The 15,242-nt window shown below is 47.5% G+C and overlaps 1 protein-coding gene across 3 annotated transcripts in view; it reads right to left on the bottom strand.

The window, feature by feature from the left end:
* Positions 1-8,540: 8,540 nt before the first annotated feature.
* SMOX (spermine oxidase) overlaps positions 8,541-15,242 on the bottom strand; it is a 56,385-nt gene continuing 49,683 nt past the window's right edge. For all 3 annotated transcript variants that reach the window (XM_055795955.1, XM_055795954.1, XM_005230650.4), the window contains 2 exons: positions 10,392-10,552; positions 8,541-9,018 (listed from right to left, as the gene is read on the bottom strand). In XM_055795955.1, coding sequence (XP_055651930.1) covers positions 8,881-9,018; positions 10,392-10,552 — 299 coding nt within the window. In that variant the 3' untranslated portion in view covers positions 8,541-8,880. The remainder of the gene's footprint in view (positions 9,019-10,391; positions 10,553-15,242) is intronic.

Below are 15,242 nucleotides of genomic sequence, written 5' to 3'. Positions count from 1 at the left end.
TCCAAGGGTCCACGGACCATCTCAGGGGCACATCAACAGAAATCCCCTGCCAAGCCAAGGATCACCCCCAGGCTGTGCTGTGGCCCCTCAGCAGAACCTTCACCAAGAGCAGAAAGTGATCCAGGAGCAGAGATCCCATGACAAGATGGATTCTCCTGCTCAGCCATGGTGGCACCCAACAAAGGGCTGCAAAGGGGACCCTCCAAAACAAGATCCTCACTCAAGGTCCTTTTTCTGTCCACAAACTGCACCCAGATCCAGTGCAGCCACGTCTCCGCAGAGGAGCCAAAGTACCCTTTGTACGATCCTACATGACAGCTGTAAGGGTCAACTGCTGTCTTCCTCATGAGCACCACAGCGTCCAGAAACGTGACCGAGGTAGCATAAGGTCACTGAATCAACTGGCAAACATCCCCCAGCGACTGCTGGACTTCCACATACACTCAGGTTAGCAGGGAGCGGGCAGGAATGGTCGGGCTCGGAGCGGTGGCAGTGTGGGACAGGACAGGAGCGCAGCTCCTGGCTTGTTTAAGCCTCTTCCTTCCTGCCACGCAGGAGCACGGTGGTTGTCATCACAAAAGCAGGTAAAAATTCAACCCAATAAATTCAGTCCATTCTCCTGGGAAACAGCAGTGTGGCCGGGAATAACCAAAGAATGCGGCACGTGTTTATGAGCACAAGCAAGCCTGGGTGTTATCAAGCTGGTCTGAGCATCCCCAGGTCAGGGAGAAAGCATCAGTTTGGACTTTGAAGTGTGCTTACCTGTAAGCAGGCAAACTTAGGGTTTCCAGCTTTGTTTGAAATGAAGCAAGCCAGTGCAGGCAAGGAGAGGTTTGGCACTGATGTCCCTGTCCCAGTTCCCTGGAGAGTTAAGGCCCTCAGCTGGCAAGGCTCAGCACAGCACTGCTGCAGACTGGCACATCCACGTTCCCGATAGCAGGATGGTTACGTGCCCTCTCTCCTTGCTAAGCTGCCATCTCCTGCGCTCAACATGCCACCCACCACACCACAAATCCTCCCCTGAGCATCCGCCAGCTCCTCCCGCATTCCTGGCATCCCACCAGCTCAGCCCTTGCCCACTGCCCAGCCAAACACGACATATTTCTCTCTGCTATTTTTTTTTTTAAATTCTCTTCCCTTATAAATCAATTTATCCAACCCCTGAATCGCTGTCTGTGCTGTTGCCTTTCCATTAGGCAATGCTTATGTGCCACATGCCTTACAAATTGCCCTCTGGCAGCCACCTTGGCTGGGGCCACACCGCCTGTGAGAAAACCAACACTGTTCCTTCTCCTCCGAACATAATTGCTCATTTTATTGCTGCTTGCACACTCACATCACTTCTCTACAGATACCCAAAGCCCACCACCCTGCTGTGAGGCCGCCAGGCTAACCAGAGTTAGGAAATCTCTCCCTGTGCTTCACAAAGGATTTTTTGTACCTTTTTTTTTTTTTTTAATTGTACAAAGCTGGCGTTGCTGGCATCAGAGTCCTTTGCTTGGACCAGTTGTTCATCCTTTGTGGTTTGTCCCTCTAATGAGCTATCACCAGCACCTGCCCCTGAGAAGGTAGGCCAGTCCCCATGGTTGCCAGCCCGTGACCACATGTGACCAGCTTTCCTTGCTGCCCGTCAAAGGGACTATAGTAGGGGAAGAGGGTGGGAGGAAAGAGGGAGATCCTGGAAGGTGCTGAGCTCTTACACATCCCTGTAACGCATGGAAATCCCCCATATCCAGCCCCTCACTCTCGGACCTTCATGTGGGACCAAATTAATCACTGTTATTTCTACAAGGGGACACTCAAAGCTCCTGGGGGGGGACAGCCACACTCCAGTTGCTGTGGGCATGCAATGATGCTGACCCTGAAGCTCATGTGGGCCAAGCAGACGGGGAACAGGCGGACTGCCCTTGCCCACGACACCAAGGAATCGGCACTCAGAGTCCCAGGGAGCCTGCAGCATGGCCAGCATCTCACACCTGTACACACAGGCACGGGTTCTGGCAGATGGGAGATCATCCAGCTGCTTCCTTCTACTTCCCACAGCTCCTGCCAGCCCCCTGGGGATGTCTCCAACACCCCAAAGCATCTCAGGTTATTAAGTCCTTCAAGCCCATTGACTGGAAAAAAAAAAAGCATGGATAACCCACCTGCTCCCTGGACCGTGTCCAGGCTCAGCCCTCCGGGCTCCCACCTCTGTTACTTCACTCACATATACGCGGGCATGTATTGCACATATTTCTTATAGCATATAACCTGTAGTATTTCTAGACAAGATTTTAAAAAGCCACAGGGTGGCAGCATAAAATTGCCTTTCCCGGCTTGTGTCCGCCTTCGGAAGGTCCCCCAGGCCCCGTGCCGTGGAGAAGATGGTCTCACCCAGGGACAGCCACAGGAGGAGAAGACACCCAACCCCACCACGTCCAGAGCCAGGATCCACTTTGTTTATCACCTGACCATCTCCAATTTCAGCACCAGGTCATTGCAAGCACTTCTGTTTCGCTGAGTTTGTCTGTTCACCCTTCAGGCACCCATCTAACAATTCCGAGGTGGCTCTAAACTTGGTTTGGACACCTGGAGTCTCTCTGCCTCGCCCCACAGCACCAAGGTGCTGACAAGCCAGTCTGATGTGCTGGGGGGTGTTGGGTCACTGCAGATGAGGCAAACAAAGCCCGCAGGCATTAACATGCTGAACTTTGGGCAGATCAGTCCTGAGGGCACCCAGCACAAACTTGTAACTTATTGGAGTTTGCTTTTCCTTCTTTTTTCCATCTTTGCATCTCCATGCTGGAAAAAGCCTCTGTAAGAGGGAATGTTTGGGCTGAGAAAGAGGAGATGAAGGCTGCAGCGAGCCCTGAGCAGCAGCAAAATCAGGATGTGCACAAGCCAAGATAGTGACGTGGCATGGTCAGACACAGAGAGACCTCCCAAGCTGCTGCCATTCCTTCCCATCCCCTCCCCTAACCCCTGCTACATGTCTTGGCATCTTTTGGGGTCCCAGGCTCCTTTTCCAGTTTGGATCTGTGTTTGCTACTGCAAATAAACCAGCATCAGGGACATTTTATGGCCACCAAACTCCATCCTTCACGCAATTGTATAATTAGCATCCCCTTGTACAGCCTGGCTTGTGCCCACTCGCACAGCTGGGAGACCAGTGTGGGTCCTGGATCATTCCCACAGGCCAAGAGGGAAAGGGCTAAACACCGCAAACATCTACAGCCCTGTGCCAGGAAATCATGCTGGGAGCCTTAAATGTGCTGCTGCAGGTACAGTGTGGATGGCCCCCTCTGTGCGTGGCAGCACGGACTACAGTCCACTTAGTGCCACCAGCTCAGGCTTGATGGCACAGTGACATAGAAGGGGTTCTCTGCTGGCTGAAGATCAGTAATGATTTGTGCATGGAGAGGTGTTAAGCCAGAAGCCAGGACTTGGCCTATACCACCACCCCACCCACCTCCAGCACAAGAGAAGCTTTGACCACTCCAACTTTTCAAACCAACCCCTTTTTTTAAGCATTTCTTGCTACTGAGTTGAAGGATCAGCCAGGAAATGGGCAGCCAGGGACAGATGTGAACGTTCCCCCATCAACCACAGGGCTTCGGGGACCCACCTCTGTCAGCACCCTGCCTTTCCCACCCTCTGCCTTCCCACCCCAGCCAGCCAGCAGGAGCTCTCTCTAGTTACTTCTGGATAGTTAGGTGCCTCTCACCATCACAGCACCCATGGCTGCCTTCCACCAACCTTCATCTTATCGATGAGCTCCAGGTGGACACATCTGGAGAGAGGATGCTGCAGGTTTCGGAGAAGGGAGAGCGGGGTGGGCAGTCACACAAGTGGTCACAGACCCCATGGTGATGCCACATCTCCTCGCCATGTGCTCAGGGTGGCCTTCACTGCTAATTTTAAGTAGCACTTAGTAACCAATTGCTAAATTTAGCGCCTCTGAGAGAAACACGAGCCTCATTTTAAAGGCTGGGTTGCTGGTGACAGAAGCAGAGGAGTGAAGGGTCGAAGTGGGATTGGCCTGCAAGGTTTTTCTGCTGGGGAAAGGAGACATTGACTTGAAGCCCCTGTATGAAGGGAGCACGAAAACCACCCCCCAGGCCAGGAGGCATGAAGCTTCAGTCCAGCCATCAGCACTGTCCCTTGTTCCTCCTTTACCAACCTGCCCATGCACAGGTTTCCAGTCCTCAGGAAGAGCAAAACCCCAGCAAAGGGGAATCAACGCCCCAACTTGCAGCAGAACCAGCCCTCCCCATCCCCTTGAGGGTCCCAAACTGCCGCCTGCGCACCCCTTTGTCAGGAGCTGCCTGTTTGCATGTCCAGCTGTTCGTGTCCAGCAGTTGTTGGCGTTGCAAGTTCTGCTGTGTTGCACAAGGGACAGTACCACCACAGCACACTGCCCCAGCAGGAGGAACGCTTTGGGTTTCGCTGAGGAATGACCAACCTCTCCAGGCAAAGGCAAGTCCGTGGAAATGGGTGCTAAGAGCAGGACAACACCCCTTGCTCATGGGGTGTACGCCAGGAGCCAAGGCTGAATGGCACACAAGCCACAGAGAGAAGACCCCTTATTGAAAACCAGGGTCCCAGGACGTTCAATTCTGAATGTGTCTTGGGATACGTCAAATGAGCGAGCACCAACATAGATCTGTTTCGCAAAACCAGACACCATCATCATACTGTCTGCACAAAGCAGAAAGAGGAGCTTTGAAACCCTGATTACCAGCATAACAGCTTTTCTTGGATATCCCACGATGAAGAAGCCACAGGAGAAGGCAACCCTTTGGTTTTTCCTGGGCCATAGCTTCACATGCCCAAAGGATTCAGTTTTCTCCTCTGCTTCCACTTTGCAATAGATCTGGCTGCTGGAAAATCAACTCTGGCTCCTTGGGCTTAAGCCCTGGCAAAAGCTGAGTGATTGAAGCTGTACAGGTTGTTTTACCTTTTGTTCTCTTCAACTCAAGCATGCTGTACTTCCCACAGTACAACTCTCAACTCAGTAATGTCATGAAAAGGGTGTTGCTTCTGAGATAAAATGGGAGAAAAACATCAAGAGAATCAGGACAACTTAGCTGAGGCTGGAGAGACAGTCAAAGATGGTGCCTCCTCTCCAGACAACTATCTTGGGATGCACTGACACACCCACTGGAGAGGTTTTTTCCCCTCCCTCTGTCCCTTTCCCTCTCTTTGTTGTCCCTAGAAGGACCCTTCATAACTTGTTTATCAGCTGGACATCCTCCTTCTAAATAGCTGCAGCTAAGCAACGTGACTCCCACCCCAGATGCTTTGTAGAAAAGCACAAAGCGAGTACGCACACTTCACACGGGGTAGCAGATGCCAAAACAGACACATTCTTCACTCCTTGCATGCACCCTTGGCCAGCAGCCAGCCAGATGGCTAAATGAAATGCAGAGAGATAAGGCAACAGCTAAACATGCATCATCTTCAAACCGAAAACTTTTTTATTTTTGGAAACCGTTTAAACATTTTAAAACTATGCTGATGTCTACGTTTCGTTCACTTGACTTTAAAAAAGAACAGGTTTTATATCTCTACGGAAAAAAGAAATGTTTTTTCTTGTTCCAGTCAGCACCTTTCACAAGGTCAAGATAAAACCTTGCAAGTTACTAACATCTGTGCTTACTGACACACATCTGCATGGTTCAGGGGCTGCTCAGACTGGGGGACACTACTCCTGCTAGGCTGGAAGACATGTAATTAAAGCATAAGGCAACAAATGGACTCATTAACAAATTGGCACGTTGTACACAAGTCCTTGTGGAAGTGATAACCCAGGGCAGAAGTAGAGCCGAACATTTTGGGCAGTGGAACTAGACAATCTTTAAGATCCCTTCCAACTCAAACCATTCTATGATTCCTCGGGTTAAACGTCCACCCCTGCAGCGAGGACCCCCTGAAGGCAGGGTCCAAAAGCACAAAGCTGAGCTTCAAACCCTCATGCCACAAAGCCTCCTAAGCAAGAAAGTGTCCTCCAAGGATTCAAGCATCAGCCCTGGTGACCCTAAAGCATGAAATACCACTTTCAGAAACAAGCTGTTGGCCTTGATGCTCCATGGCTCGTAACGCCCCTGCCCAACGGTGCAGAACACACACACGCACATTCTGCACTCGCTGCGGTGGCACCCAGCGCTGCTAAACTGGTTAGAGGCTCAAAGCCAGAAGGAGTTATCCCAAGCCTTCTCTCTAATCCCACACAGGTCAGGGGATCCGAACCCTGACGATCTGCGAAGCCTGCGAGTTTCCCGACTCCACACCCAACTCCTCTTCAGGACATACTGGAAGTCGGCGTGGCTGCCGTTGGGCTTACGGCTTATCAGAGGAACATATGTCCTAGAAAATACTTGCCTACACAACCAGGGAACTCCTTGAGGGAAACAAACCATGCGCACAAACACACACACACATATGCTTCGGTGACTAAAACCGGAACCCATTTTAAAAATAAACAAGTTTCTTTTCAGGAAGCTTATTTGGGTCAATGGAGAATTCTCTCCCTGAACTGAGGGGTAGCTCCAACACAGCGCACAGATGGTTTCCCATTTACCACAGTCCTGTTAGCGGTCACCAGCTGGAGCTCTTTGGCCCAGATTATGTTGCTAGAATAGGAAAACTCCAGTTCTGATAAATTCTTCCTTACTAACACCATTGATGTGACATATTTCTGACACTGTGTAAACAGAACTATTTCCATACGGATGGCTGTGGGCGATTACCTTAAGGCTCCACTGAGAACCAGTTTGTCTTTCCAGCCAGAAGGAAAGTTTTATCTTGGATGCTTTCCCACAGGTTTAAGTGGTGCACATTAGGACAGGCTTGTTGCAGTATCTTTATTTACTCACCCCAAGTAAATTTTCAAAGATTTTTCTCGTTAACTTAACTTGAATGATTTTTCAAGCAGTTCTACTCAGTCGTAGCAAAAGAGGTACACTGCCAGGGGTGCCCTGCAGATGAAGATGTGCTCCCCAGATCACACAAGGCCCAGGAACAACCTGTGCCAGGCATTCCCTATCCTTGGCACTGCAGTTTAGCCTTCTTGTGGCTGAGCAGCACTGGCCTCTCTGCCCATAACATGGAGAAGAAACTCCTTGCGCTCAAGCAAAGGAAGGAAGGACATCTGTTCAATCAGCTTTCAAACCCTGGCTGCTCTGGCAGCCCCCTAAAAAAATGTCTCCCAGCCTTTTGCTTTATTGCAGAAACAGTCTAATGTAAGAATGAATCCTGTTGATAAACCAAGTACATTTATATGCGACCAGCCCCCACTTCAACAAAAAGGAAGGGACAGGGGGATACTCACCGTGTATCAGAGGTTCTGGGGTGCCCCCTCCTCTCAGACAAAGTAAAAACTATTTTAGTGTGAGATGCAGCATCCCTGCAGGGAAAATTAAACTTTCCAAGCTGCACCCTAAGGTCTCAGCTCTTCTGAGACAAAGCACACACGTAGGATAATTGCATTTAAAAAGTTTTAATTAAACCCTATGTCAGGTACTACATGTAGGCTCCCTGGAAAATATTTTTAATCCAGATGTGATATGATTGAGCCAAGCCCGCACATTCCGTCAAAATTCCTTACTAGTGGGAACGACCTTGACCTCCCTGAGAAAACTCTTCAACATCAGTGGTGTCATTCAGACTTCTGGACCTTCTTTTCCAGGGGCAAAGTGTGAAAACCCCACCTGTTTTGGGTATTGCTGCCCAACAAAAGATGGATTTTCATCACAGAGGTAGATCAAGAATGCTGCTTCTCATCATTTTCCTTCTTGCCCACACTCCCACATAACTCTGCATGTGTTTTCCGCTTGGACTGGCTGTCCCAATTATAGCTGTAGAGTGCACTCCAACTGCATTGGCATTAGCAAGGGAATTTGGAGGTTTCACTTTGCACTTTAGTTTGGTGCAGAGGCACGAATGCTCCTTCCATTTTGAAGGAGAAGTGACAGATGAGACTTTGATGTTCCCTTTGCAGGCTGCACCATACCCAGTCAGCTCCTGCAGAAGTGCTCCCAGTTTAGTTTCCTTAGAGAGAAACCTAATTTGCAGACATGAAAACTACGTTGTGAATCAAATCAATTTTTGAGAAGTGGGAATGACTGGTTTATCTTCAAAACCAAGATACCATTCCAGACCAAATGTCTCCAAAGCTGGCTGTCTCTCTGCTTTCCAGCACTGTGATTCCTTTGATAACTTCCCATGGACTGGCTGAGTGAACCCAGAGGGAAGACAAATTCCCCTGTGAAATTATAAGCAGATTTCCTGAAGTACAAAGACCCACACAAGCTGACAGACAGGTGACATACAGAGTTAAATATGTAGTGATGCAGAGTGATTTCTGTGCTAATCTGGGCAAGGCAAATGGCTGTGCCTCTAAGGTGCAATACTTTTAACAAACAGTTAAGATCAATCAGTACACTGAATATCCTGATCTATCTCAAGATCCTCCTACTCCAGATTTTGTAGAAAGGGAGAAAAGTCCTATTTTTATAACACTGAATAAAAGAGTTGCAAGTTACTGAGTATCCAGGAAGTACCAAAGCACCCAGTCTTTTTATTACAACATTTATTTTAGTATCGAAGGCACTTACAATACAGAAAGAGGAAAAAAATATGATAGGCACCAAAAGTGAAATTAGAATTAAAATGACAAAGAAACAGTTTACCAGACAAAAGGAGCACTCTTTCCTGTTAACAATACAGCACACAGAAATGAAGCTATTGATGACTAACTTTTTAAACAGTTAGGGCTTTTTTTTTTTTAATAGAAAAAGGTAAAGGCTGTTCTACTGTGAACTGAAATTAAAAAAGAACTCCTCCACACACCTGTACAAGGATTTGGTAGTTGGTTGTGTTCGCAGACACGGGGGTCTTTCAGCTCTGGCACTGCAGGAGGTCCTGGTACATCTCAATGAGGTGAGCGGCCTCTCTCTGCCCAGAAAGCACAGCACCGTGGGTAGTGGAATAATACTTCCTGTGAGTGGCCTCCCCTGAAAACATCACCTGCATCGGCTGGAGAGGATAAGAAAAGCAGAAAAGCTCAGCAGCACTTACTGGAAAGCAGATGCGAGGCTAAAGGGAGACAATACTTTCTGTGCCCTCCCACACCTCCGTGAGCTGACACCAGTGTCTTCAGAGTGCTGGTTCTCGAAATCCCAGTGTGATGCACTACAAGGACAGGCACAGCACGTCTGCCAAAGTCGTTGCTATGCCTGCATGGAGCTGTTTGCAGGGTTGAGGCACCATCGCAGAGCCAGATGCTAGCTCCAATAGCCTCCAACAAATCTACACGAGTCACAGAGCTCCTTAATTCTCTACCAGCTCCTCCCTTTGCTCTCCTAAATTATACATGAGACTTTTAGGCTTTAAGGATATGGGTTTTTTCTGGACAGCAATTTAAGAAGGAAAACCAGTCGTGTCTCAAAACCCACAGGGTGAGACACAGTGTCTTATCTCTTACATAGTTAGGTGCTTGCTAAATTGCTGCCAGCTCAGTTCTGAGGCATGAATTTCAGGTACCTCTCTTCTCCAGAACAATAGAGAAAGATTCCTAAAGCTTCTCCTATCTTTTTAAATAGATTTCTGTGCTGAATAGAACTACATGGTGCAGTCAGGCTCTGGGTGGAGGAAATGAACTAGGCAGCTGCTTGGAGGCTGCATATTCATCAGCCATTGTCTCTGGATTTAGACACATAACCTTGAACGATGGGGTGAGTTTAGCTTAATACATTATGGCTCATCAGTTGAGCTGTGGTAACTATCTCCATGTGTGCTCCTGCTCTCCTTGCTATATTCAGAAAGCAAAGGCAGTGTCTGACAAGCAAATTCATTGTTCCCTGCCAATGCATGAGTCCCCCAGGCAAGGACTGGGCCTCCCTTACCCTCTACTGCCAACTTAGAAAGATTTCCTAATATGCACCTCTGACACATTCAGACCTAGACATTAGTAGGGTCACGCATTTAATACTACATATTCAGACTACGCTTTAAAACAGAGTAACACATGCTTTCCTAAGGAGTTTTTAACTGGCCAATAATGCTAATGGTCATTAAATGCAGAGATCACATTTCCTAAAACCACGTGGAAAATCAGCTCTTGATAATTTCAGAAAGAGATGTGGCCCTGAGATCTTAAAATATTAAAGCATTCAAGAGGTTAAACGTTAAAGAGGTAGATTAAAATTTTAAAAAATTACATTAAAACAATTAGAAGCTAACACTAAACATTAAAGAGGTAAAATACCTCATTTTATGTCCAGACGGGTACGTAAAAAAACCCTGGAAAACACATTTGCTGGTTTTTACTTCCACCTCCCTCTCAGGAAACCTGCTACCCAGCACCATGTCAGTCTTACTACCACAGAACTGATTTGAGCCATACTTACAGTAGTTTTGGAGCTTTCCGTGTAAGGCAGTGGTTTAGCGAGTTTCTCCACGTCAGCCCCACTAGACCCAACTTGGGTGTAAGAGTAGGATCCACGGAAATTGGGATTGCTGCCCCAGGAGGACCGCAGGATCCGGCGAGGTTTCGGAATGTTTGGATTCCCTGGATGGAAAGCAAGACAAAAAGTAAGACCATGTCCAAGAGAAAACATAGCAATGCCTGTGCAAGGCATGGGGTGGCATGTATTCAGCCTGACTTACTGAAAATGCATCCCAGCCAAGCCTGCAGGCTATAGGGAAGAGGCCCCAAACCAGACCTCTTTTGTATTACTGAGTTCTAAGTATCTATATAACAGCAATAGAATCCCTTTTAATCTCAGCTGCAGTCTTCCACTTTAGGAAATATCTCAAAATGTTTATGTTACTAAAAACCTAAGGAGCTTCAGGGAACCCTGGGCAGTCTGGTTGAAAACACAGAGCATCTCCTGGTCTCATTTGCCACGGGGAGCCTGGCAGTGACCAACGATATGACTGATCTCACCTAACTTCAGGTATTGAATTGGGTGCCCCGACTAAATTGGGTGTTTAGGTAGCCTTGTGAGACAGGTGCGCCTCCAAAGAGGAACAGAGATAGGGATGTCAAAAGGCAAATTCTCAATATGCAGGAGCATAGGAAAGGCTGTCAGAAATGTCTCAAAACCTGTATTATTCACTCCAACTGCTACCCAGTTGCCTCGAAAATGAACCTAAAATCCCACAGACCCATTTCCGTTTTGTGGGGTGCACATGGCATGGGAACTAGGCTTTTAACACTGGAAATAGGATTTCTAGATTGCTGTAGGATTTCCCCTGCTAAGAGGATGTAGGACGCAATGGTGAATGGCACCTGAGTGCACCTGTAATACGGCCATCAGCAGTCACTGTCCCCACCCCAGAAAGTACTGGAGTACCTGGGATCCAGACTGTAGCCAAGGCAGCCTACCAGCTGGTGGCACAAGAGCCTCAGGTTGAACCCTCTCGCTAGGCTGGTTCGGGACCACCTCAGTGTCACTGACTGAGATTTTGTTGCCGTCCTGTGATCACATCTCACTTGGCAGGAGAGGAATGGGGGAAACGGGAGAATTGCAGTGAAGAAAAATCCCCTCTGCAGGAAAGCTGAGACCCACCCTAGAGGCAACGTCACATATCCAGGCAAGGTTCAGCCAGTCGGATTGAGTCTGCGTCTTCACCAAAAGGGATGTCAAGCACTAGAACAGGCTGCCCAGGGAGGTGGAGGAGTCACCCTCCCTAGAGGTATTTAAAAGACGTGTAGCTGTGGTGCTTAGGGACATGGTTTAGCGGTGGCCTTGGCAGTGCAGGGTTAACATTTCTTTTCGACCTTAAAGGTCTTTTCCAACCAAATGATCCTATGATTCTAAGAGACTGTCAGCACGAGTCAGAGCATTGAGACCTATTTGCACCTTGCGCTGCTCCTGTGCCTGCTTCAGACCCTGACTCTGTAACACCAGCATGTTTAGCATGCAACAAAGACAATCCAAATTCCCCCACCTTCTTCGTCACGGCTTAGAGAGGGAGACATTCAACTGTGAAGACTAGTTAGGCACTACATTATTTAGTTCTGCTAAACAGTTATTTAGTTGTGCCATCAATTCCTTAAAATCAGGAGCAGGTTACTTCCCTGGTTCAGCTGCTGCTTTTAGCAGTATCGTGTGTCCACCAGAACTATGAAATACAAGGTTGAAACCGAGCAAAGGCACCTGGATGGCTTGCCAGAGTACACTCCCAACACCTTCTAACCACTAACCCCCACATCAAAATATGGCACAGACTAGCAAATAAATATACCCTACAAACAAAACACATCCTACAAACAAATGTTATTTCAGGGGTAACAACTTAGCTTAACAAAGCCTCTAAAATATGCTCCTCTAAGAATCTTCAAAGCGGGAATGCTTGGGATGGAAGTGAAAAGCCCAAGGGAGTCCGAGAACAGGGAGCTCTTGGACGCGTCAAGGAAGTAAGTTATCACGTTTTATTTTTAAGGGCTGTGGGAAAGCCCAAGAGAACACATCATGAAAGCCATTGGACAACACACCACCGGACACGACCAAAGCAGTCATCCATCACACTGCACTATACAAAAATGTTCACACAATGTATTTTCAAATAAAAGGAGTCTCTGCAGTGGGCTGGTGGTGCCTCTTCTGTAGCTGGTGCATGTTCTCATGTTCCACTGTTAAGGTGCCCAGAAGATTTTTCAGTACAGGAGTCAACAGATAAGATGCTGATAAAAAGATGATTAACATTAGGAACACAGTGTTACAAGCAATGAGATGAGGGCTTGTCAGCCTACAGATAAGGCCAGAGATGGGCTAAAAGACTGAAATTCGTAAATGAAAAGGTTTGTGGAGTCATCAAGCCAATCAACAATTGTATACATTCAGCAATATTTAATAGAGCAATTGCTCAGACTGGTAAAAGCAACAGCTTTGTCCCTCTCCAGTGTTTCCCACGGATGACCTTGTACTGTGTATACAAGCAGGTAAACAGCAGCCTTCCCATCGGGGAATTATTCTTCACACAGCAGCTTCATCACAAGGGAAAGTGCAGCACAGCAACATGAACGGTGTGGCCCTGGGCAGATGGCAGAGCTTCACGCAGAGATGCAGGAGCCAGCTGTCAGTGTGGAACAGGGCTAAAGAGCCTGGGTACAATGAAACACAGCTGTACAGTCCCCAGAACCAAAGCCAGCCTCCTTCCCCAGCACCGTGCTGTGTGGCAGTGCAGACATACCAGCTCTCATGAGCTCCTTTAAGGTTCTCCAGCACATCGGACCATGTTAGCATGATCCGAGTGTCCACCGTGCAACTACTGTGCTCCTGCGCTTCTGCACTTACGCACCTTTTAATGTGAGGAGCTGTTTCTAAGACAAAAATCAGGAGACCTTCATGTCTGCTGCACACAGAGAAGGAGCCTGGTTGAAAGTCAGACGGGAACACAACACAAGCTCAGATCCTGAACTACTATTTGCAAGGCAGAAAACAAGAAAACTGGGAAGGCCACACTCGTTCAAGGAACATATTCAATTGGACTTTCTCAATCTGCTCTTAAATAGAAGGATAAATACGTGCCTTTGCCTAAAGATAAAAGTAACAATTAATACAGATGTGGAAATTTCTAAGTTTTCTATTGTCCGAAGAAAGATAAAATGGCTAAAAAAGGATCTTAGCCTTCACTAAAATAGGAGGGGACATATCCTTATGCCACAGATTTCCACTTCTGAAGGTAACTCTTGCACTATGGAAGATAACTCCATATGCCTCACACAACCCTGTCTTTGTCAAGCTACTGGGAGGTGTGGATACATAGATCTATTGGTTGTGGGGCTGATTATGAGACACAGGATTACCATAAAATCAACTCACAGACCTCAATTAAGACACACAAAATTAGTTGCCTACATGAGAGCTGGGTATTTAAGATCCCATGAAGGCCAATGGAGATCTGTGGTACTACCCCTACATTAGTATCTACAGCCACCAGAGAGACATTAGGGTACCCAGCCGTCCAAATAGGGCTGGTTTATATGATGCAGAACCTGAGAGAGATCTAGAGAAACAGCTGGAGGATGGGACACACACACCCCACTCAGGGCATCTCCAGACACAGCTTGACAATCAGCGAGTCCTCCAGAAGGGAACAGGCCTGCAGTTGCTGCCTTCTGGCTTCCAACAATCAGAGCTTAGCCAATAAAGAAAGGAGAGCAAGACTTCTAATCATTTGAAGGCAGCCCATTTAATCAGATTTAGAGGACACCACGTTTCAGCCATCCAGTTGTGAAAAGCAGTAATTGTCAACGGTTCTTAGGTTAGAACAATCCTTAGAGCTTTTCACAGCAAAGCCAGATAATCCACAACACTAACCTATGGATGTGAAATTCAAGGTCACCTCTTGAGAGAAATTCTTAGTGTGAGTCTAAAAGAAAGGATTTAACATAGGGCTGTCTATCACCCTTGGAACCAAGGCAAAGGCCTCCATGAGCAACGGGCTGGGAAAACACAGCTAAAGATGGGAACCCACCTGGTATTGCCTTATTTCTTTCATAGAAGAACAATAAATAAGAACTTGGGGGACTTTCTACCCAGAACATGAAAGCTACAAAAGGCAAAGCGAACATTAAAAGGCTCACGCTACCTACTTTGATTACTGAATATAAGGCACTTTCTACAGTCAGTAGAGAAAAGCTTCTGAAGAAGATGTCACAGAGCACCAAGTGAGGTGTGGGAGATCTGAACTGTCTTACAGAAGAGTCTTTCCACTGAGCTTAGTAAGAACCTAGGAAGACTGATTACCCAGCTTAGTTAGCTGACTTACACGAACTTGTGTGGAAATGCTTTAAAAGCTGGCTTTGGTGGTGCTAATTGGACCAGAGGAGTCCAGTCATTTTCAGAAATGACTACAGTTAGATCACAGAAGGCTGCTTTGCCCCCTCGCAACCACCCCCTGGCTGGTCTAACCCACTCTCACACTCCCAATGAAAAAAATAGCAGAAGAGACAGTAGGTGCACTGAGAGCTGAGCACGGTTCTGTTATTTCAGCCTGCCTGGCACCTGGCCCAGATTATTGCTGCTCCTGTGAATCTGCCAGGGAGACCAGGAGCAAGGGTAACAGAATAAATCCAGGTACCTTAGCAAGGCCATACTGAAAGATCTGTGAAAAGGTTTTCTACAAACAAGTTTCTGGGGCAGAAAGCGTAACAGGTCACATTGTGTAATGGGTGCTCCAAGAACAGGTTTTCTTCTCGCAGTTTCGAGCAGCTGAGAGTCCACCTCTCAGCTTATGCACAAAATGCT

The sequence above is a fragment of the Falco peregrinus genome, chromosome 2 (assembly GCF_023634155.1).
Source record: "Falco peregrinus isolate bFalPer1 chromosome 2, bFalPer1.pri, whole genome shotgun sequence".
Classification (NCBI taxonomy): domain Eukaryota; kingdom Metazoa; phylum Chordata; class Aves; order Falconiformes; family Falconidae; genus Falco; species Falco peregrinus.
The sequence above is the reverse complement of the archived record's forward strand: the minus strand, read 5'-3'. Positions and strand labels throughout refer to the sequence as shown.